This window comes from Microtus ochrogaster, unplaced genomic scaffold (genome assembly GCF_000317375.1).
Source record: "Microtus ochrogaster isolate Prairie Vole_2 unplaced genomic scaffold, MicOch1.0 UNK74, whole genome shotgun sequence".
Taxonomy (NCBI): domain Eukaryota; kingdom Metazoa; phylum Chordata; class Mammalia; order Rodentia; family Cricetidae; genus Microtus; species Microtus ochrogaster.
The window spans coordinates 508,021-514,730 of record NW_004949172.1 but is presented as its reverse complement, the minus strand read 5'-3'; the positions used below and the strand labels follow the sequence as shown (position 1 = coordinate 514,730).

Genomic DNA, 6,710 nt, shown 5'->3' with positions numbered 1-6,710 from the left:
ATGTTCTCAGATGTATCTTTCTTTTGAGTGTCTCCCTCATGCTTAAATTACATTAAAATATCTTCATTAAATCCTAACTCTGCTTCAGTAAGAGAAAAGGGTAGCTCTGTAGCAGGAGCAGTTCCTAGCAGCTCCGGGCATTTGGTTCTGTAGAAGCTGGTCCTTGTTCTCGGCCTGTACAGAAATCACCATTGCTGGGAACCCAAACCCTAGCCCTAGAGTCTAGGGCAATAGCCTCATGGTGTCTTGTTTTGCTTTGTTTTGAGACAGGGTTTCTCTGTGTAGCCTTAATTGTCCTGGAACTTGCTCTGTAGACCAGGCTAGCCTCGAACTCATAGAGATCCACCTGCCTCTGCCTCCCGAGTGCTAGGATTAAGGGTGTGCTCGTGCATGCACAGGAACCTCAGAGATTTTGTTTGCCCAGGCACACAGTAGGTGATCATTTGTACAGAGAAAATACTCAGAAACTTCAGAGATACGGACTGTGGCTCAGAACCCTATGAAGGACCCTGGGCAGTTAAGACATTCCTACAGATATGGGAAACTGAGGCCCAGAGAGGAATGAGTTGCCTAAAGAAAGTGAAAAGATGAACATCAGAAGACTAGGGAGGAGCTGAGAGGTCCAGGAAACCTGGGCTCTACCTCTGGCAACACATAAACTTGGCTTAATGGCACACATCTTTAATCCTAGCTCTAGGAGAAAGAAGCAGGAGAACTGGTGGGAATTTGAGGTCACCCTTGGTTATATAGGGACTTTCAAGCAAGCCTGAGCTCTCATCCCCACAAAGGAGTGAATAGTGCCAGCTCCCACCCCCTCAGGCCCCAGAGAGACTTACTCTGGGCTGACAGCAGGGATAGCTGAACAGGTGCACTTTGCCAAAGTCATCAGCAGAAGCCAGCAGCTTCCCATCATGAGAGCGGGCCACAGCGTTGATGTCTGTGCCATCTGCTCCCTCGGGCCAGATCCCTGTAGACATGACAAGGGAAGGGATGAAAGATGCCTGACTACTGGGCATGGTGGCACAGGCCTGTAAATCCAGCTATGGGAAGCAAAAGGAAGAAGTTAAAGATCTCCCTGGATAACTTATTGAAACTTGTCTCAAAAAGTTAAAAAAAGAAAAAAGTTGGGGATGTGGCTCAGTGGTAGGGCACCTGCTTAGAATCCCCCAGTGAGGGGCTGGGTGTGTGGCTCAGTGGTAGAGCCCCTGTCTAGAATCCTAGTGAGGGGCTGGGGCGTGGCTTGACCCACCAGGTCTCAGCTCAATTGGCTCTCCCTCCAGGAGATAGATCCTCCTAACTTCAAAGGCTTCTGCCAATACTCCCTCCGCAGTGACATCAAATGTGTTCCCCAGCCAGTTCCCTGTACAGCCACACTATCTCAGGCGCAGCTGCCTTCTTCATTGCACTGTGAGCTGCAGAAGGGCAGAGCTGGGACCACCATCATCACTGTGCTATTGCAGCACTGTGTGCTATTGCAGCACTGCCCCTGCAGGCCAATGGTGCTCCTGCCGCCTGGGATGACGGCTTGCAGACCTGACGGAGCTTCAGCATGGAGCCCTTGGAGCCAGGTGCCCTATGCATTCAGTCTTATTACATTACAGCTCTGAGGGACCTCAGTGGTCATTTCGCTCTGCCCTTCCTCGAAAGTACCACCCAGTCAGTGAGGGCTTCTCAGAGCTCCAGTACTCAGTGGGACCTTCCTCATTCCAGAACTTACCGAACACCCCAAACCCCAACACACAAGTAGCAGTAGCCCATTCCACATTTCTCACGGCATCTGCGCTGGTGATCTGCTTACAGGTGGCGGCATCCCCTGGCGTAGACAATCGGAAGAGATGTTCAGGGCCTGAAGATCTGCCATAACCAGTCTGTTTCCCAGATAAACTAGCACTGAGGTCCAAGACAGAGGGGTCAAAACAAAGGTCCCTGAGCTTATTTCTGTCTGTCTGGACCAGCTGAAGGCTAGATTTTTGGAGCTGACATGCCAAAACCTGAGCTGGGTACCTTCTGCATAAAAATCTTCTGTTCATTGTTAAAGCAGAAGGGAAATAGGATGCACTGGGAAAGAAATCACGAGCTAGAGATCGCTAATTTCCAAATCAGATCAGCTCAGACTAGCTCAAGGAAACAGGAGCTGTATGTAAATCATATGCAAATGAAGCGGCAAAAGAAAGAAATCTGGCCACTGTCAGAGAACTCACAGTACAGAATCTCGTAGTCTCCGGAGTTGGTGACAAAGCAGGTGCTGTCCTGGGCCCAATCCAGGTGGGTGATAAAACTGGAATGGCCCTGCAGGGGACGCAAGGGTCACTTAGAGCAAAGGAGAGGGTTGAGTCAGGGAGAGGGGATGGATTAAGTCAGGATTAGGAGGCAAAATATACAGAGTGAGAACAAGTTTCGCTGGGGGGTGGGGGGGGAGGATACAAAGGCCTTCTGAGAGTAGGGGTGGGGCCAGACTACTATGGGCGGGGCTAGACCATGACGGGTGGGGCTGACAAAAAGCGCTCAGACAATGGGGAAAACTCCACACAGAGGGTGGGGTTTGAACGTGGTGGGCATGGCTACACAGAGGTGCTCTTTGGATGGAGGGAGAGGTTTAGGATGCAGGGGCGGGGCTACAAATGAGGGCGGGGCTTGGAAAGTGAGGTTGGGCTTCACAAAGGGGCGATTTAGAACACAGTAAGAGATGAGGATGGGGGCCATCTGAGACGCCTTGACATAGTCAGGGCAAGAAAAAAAATCAGCCGAGTTCTGAAGCTGTGGTTCCCTTGGGGTAGAAAAATGGTTAATTTTGCACCCCACAGGTTGGGGTGGTGGCGCGGGCTGGGGACCACTGCCCACTCACCGAGCACTTGCCCAGGCGGCTGACCTTGCGGCCACCCTGGTCCACCGTGTACACGTACACCAAGTTGTCGTGGGAGCCTACAGCCAGGTACGCCCCGTCTGGGGAGGGGGAGGGGCTATGAGGAGGCACCCAGACTCTGTCCCCTTCTCTCCCAGACTCATCCCCTCCTCCACAGTCCCAGGCTCCGCCTCCCTCCATGATTAGCCCCTCCCATGGGGGGGAACTGTAGCCTTTCACCCCCCAGTCTGCATTTCACCCCCAACGACCCTGCCTCACCAGGATTCCAGGCCTACCTGGGGAAAAGCTGACCACGGAGATCTGCTCATTGCCATCTGTGTGGATAGCCACCAGGTCATGGGTGTCTGTGTCCAGTAGCAACCACCTTGAAGGGAGTGGGGGGGGGGTTAAGCTGTTGTTGATAAGGCAGGGCAGGATTGAGGGGCGGGACCAGGCTACCTTGGATGGAGCCAGACAGTGAGGAGTGGGGAGTCAGGGGGTCAGGCTAGGATGGGCAGAGCTGAACAACATTTTCCTCTTCTCTGTCCTCCTGCTACTTAGAAGTCCATGCCATTTCAAATAGGTGGGCAGAGCCCCACATGGGGATACACCGGCTGCAAGGGGCGGGGCTACAGGCAGGCCCTTAGGACTGAAGCAGTGGGTTTAGAATGTGAGGGGCTCTAAGGGCTTTTAGGGCAAGAGAAAAAGAAACTGGTAAAGATCTGGTCTGTTCAGCAGTACCTGCCGGTCACTGTGCCCACTGCCAGGACAGAGCCGCTGGGATGGAAGCCAGCCGAACGGGCAGGGTCCTGGGAAGGAAGAGAAAAAAGGTGGGGTCCCAAAGACCACCTAGGTACTCCCTAGCCTCAGAACCAAATAGCATAGCCTGAGGTCCTCTCTGCTCTCCCACGCCTTCCAGAAACCACCAAGGGCCAGTCCCGTTTCTTGAAAATGCTAACAGAAGAACTGCCTGGCAGGATGCCTTTTTTTTCCATTTTGTTTTTGTTTTTTGAGACAGGGTTCTCTGTGTAGCCCTGATTGTCTTGGAACTCACTCTGTAGACCAGGCTGGCCTTTGAACTCAGAGATCTGAGTACCTCTGCCTCCTGAGTGCTGGGATTAAAGGTGTGCACCACCACTGCCTGGCAAGATACCCTTCTTAAAGAGATCATGTGTAGCGTCCAGATGTGCTGAGACCCGAGGTCCGAACAGCAGCAATTTCTGCAGACTCCTATGTTTGCATTCCCATCCCATTACCTCAATGGTCCTGCTCCACAGGGGTTGGTGGGCCTCTGAACTCCACAGATGCACCAGCTTATCCTGCCCACAGGTCACAAACTGCGCCCGGCTAGGATGCGTGGCCAGGCCCCAAAGCTCTTCCACGTGTCCCTGCAGGAGGGAGAGACAGAAGATGACAGGAAGGATGCGGCAAAGCTGGTCTTTCCCCTAGCCAGCTCTGATGCCAGAAAGAAAGGCTGCACTAGCCGGGCGGTGGTGGCGCACGCCTTTAACCCCAGAACTCGGGAGGCAGAGGCAGGCGGATCGCTGCGAGTTCTAGGACAGCCACGGCTACACAGAGAAACCTTGTCTTGAAAAACCAAAAAGAAGAAAAAAAAAGAAGGAGGGAAGGAAGGAAGGAAGGAAGAAAGGAAGGAAGGAAGAAAGGAAGGAAGGAAGAAAGTGCTAGACGAGCATCCAGGACCCGACAATCTCCTTCTGCGTAAGCATGTTCTCCTGTGATGGGGGCTGACTCTGGCTACCCCATGTCTTGAAGCATATCCTGTCCCTTCCCATAAAACCTTTGTTTTCCCCTTCGTAGAATGGAAGGGAGGGGAGGGTGGCTCAGAATGTGCCCTCAGTGGCCACACAGGTTCCATCCACCCTGGCTAGACACCTCCCAGACTTCAACCTTAAGGATTTGGGAAAACCTAGTGGATTTTGTCTTGAGTCACAGAGCTGGGACATCTAATGTCACATGGAGGACACAGAGGAACCAGTCACCTAGCCAGCTGACCTCACCTTGGAACCTCAGTGTTGTGTGTATGTGTGTGTGTGTGTGTGTGTGTGTGTGTGTGTGCGCACACGCGTGCACATGTGTAACCTGAGTGCAGAGGCCAGAAGTGGGCGTTAAGTATCTTTATCTCTTGCTCCTTTATCTATGCTTTATTTACTTTGTGGGTGTCAGGGTATTGTCAAGGCCTGCACGACACCTTGAGAGTTAAGACTCTCCTTCCACATGAAGTTTCCAGGGACCGAAGCCAGGTTGTTAGGCTCGGTGGCAAGTACCCTTCCCCACTGAGCCACCTAATGGCCTCTACTCTATTACTTTTCAAACAGGGTAGTTCTCGAAACCTAGGACACACCAACTTATGGATAGGCAGGAGGGCTAGCAAGCCCCGAGGAGCAGCTTGCCTCGGCCTCTCCAGTTCTTGAATTTTAGGCATGTTCCCATGCTCAGTCTTTATGTATGGGCTCTGGGGAAATCAAACTCAGGTCCTCAAGTTTATACAGCAAGTACTTTACCAACCAAGCCATCTTCCTGGCCCTATGAGATTTTGAGACAGGGCTTCCCTTTCTTGTCAAGACCAGGCTGGGTCACAGAAACTGTGTAGTCCTCTGACTGCTGAGAATACAGGTGTATGCCACATGCCCGGCTGGGAGCCTCAGTTTCCTGCTCTCTAAAATGTGGCCAGCTACCCCATGTTCCTCAGAGCACTGCTGTGCTCCCTCAGAACATGACTAGAAAGTGCTACACACAAACCAGGCACTGTAACAGAAACCTGGCACTCAGGGTGTAGAGGTAGGAGGATCAGGACTTCAAAGTCATTCTCAGGTAGATAGCTAGTTCAGGGCCAGCCTGGGCTATACAAGATCTTGTCTCAAAAGTCAAAAAACAAAAACAAAAACCCAAAAGAACCAAAAGGGTTGGGAATATAGCTCAGTGGTAGAGCCCCTGCCTAGAATCCCCCAGTGAGGGGCTGGGGTGTGGCTCAGTGGTAGAGCCCCTGCCTAGAATCCCCCAGTGAGGGGCTGAGGGCGTGGCTCAGTGGAAAAGCACTTGCCTGGCATGTCTAGGGCCCTAGATTCTATTCCCAGCACTACACGAAAGAAACAAATGAAAGTGGCAAATAGGCTAGCTTAAAGAAGGTCCTTAGAAAATAAAAGTGACCAGTAATTATTAGCCCCGAAAATATCAGTATGTTGTTAATAACTATAGCCCCAGGCAAAATTGATATTGTGATTTGATATTATAAATCAATCACAATTATGCTACATTAACACATATTACTAATATATAAATAATACAGTTGGGAATGCTGGCTCCCACTAGTACATCTGAACAGCTAGGAAGCTTGAGGCAAGATTGACTTTGAAGCCAGCCTGGGCTATATAGAAAGATCCTGTCTCAAGTCAGGCAGTGTTGGCAGTGCACACTTTTAATCCCGGCACTTGGGCATCACAGCCAGGAGGATCTCATGAATTCGAGGCTAGCCTTGTCTACAAAGCAAGTTACAGGACAGCCAGGGCTACACAATGAAACTCTGTCTTGAAACACTCTCAAAAAAAAAAAAATATATAACTAAATATTCCTAGAGGTTGTTAAGGGTCTTTTCCTGCTTCTTGAAAGTCTTGTTCTTCAAGCCAGATGTGGTGGCACATTCCTTTAATCCCAGCACTCAGGAGGCAGAGGCAGAGGCAGAGGCAGAATCTCTGTTGAGTTTGAGGCCAGCCTGGATTACAAAGCAAGTTCCAGGACAGCCAAGGCTGTTGCATAGAGAAACCTTGTCTTGGGGCAGTGGACAAAGAACCAGAAACTCTATTCTTCAAACATACCATCAAGAAAGCAATGTTAGCCAGGCAGTGGTGGC

General features: G+C 51.1%; 1 protein-coding gene across 3 annotated transcripts in view; it reads right to left on the bottom strand.

Moving 5' to 3' along the window:
- Eml2 (echinoderm microtubule associated protein like 2) overlaps nt 1–6,710 on the bottom strand; it is a 30,474-nt gene that overhangs the window by 1,401 nt on the left and 22,363 nt on the right. For all 3 annotated transcript variants that reach the window (XM_005370273.3, XM_013354866.2, XM_013354867.2), the window contains exons 15-21: nt 4,099–4,230; nt 3,584–3,651; nt 3,139–3,227; nt 2,846–2,943; nt 2,202–2,289; nt 1,718–1,813; nt 837–967 (exon numbers count right to left, since the gene is read on the bottom strand). In XM_005370273.3, the coding sequence (XP_005370330.2) occupies nt 837–967; nt 1,718–1,813; nt 2,202–2,289; nt 2,846–2,943; nt 3,139–3,227; nt 3,584–3,651; nt 4,099–4,230 (702 nt within the window). The remainder of the gene's footprint in view (nt 1–836; nt 968–1,717; nt 1,814–2,201; nt 2,290–2,845; nt 2,944–3,138; nt 3,228–3,583; nt 3,652–4,098; nt 4,231–6,710) is intronic.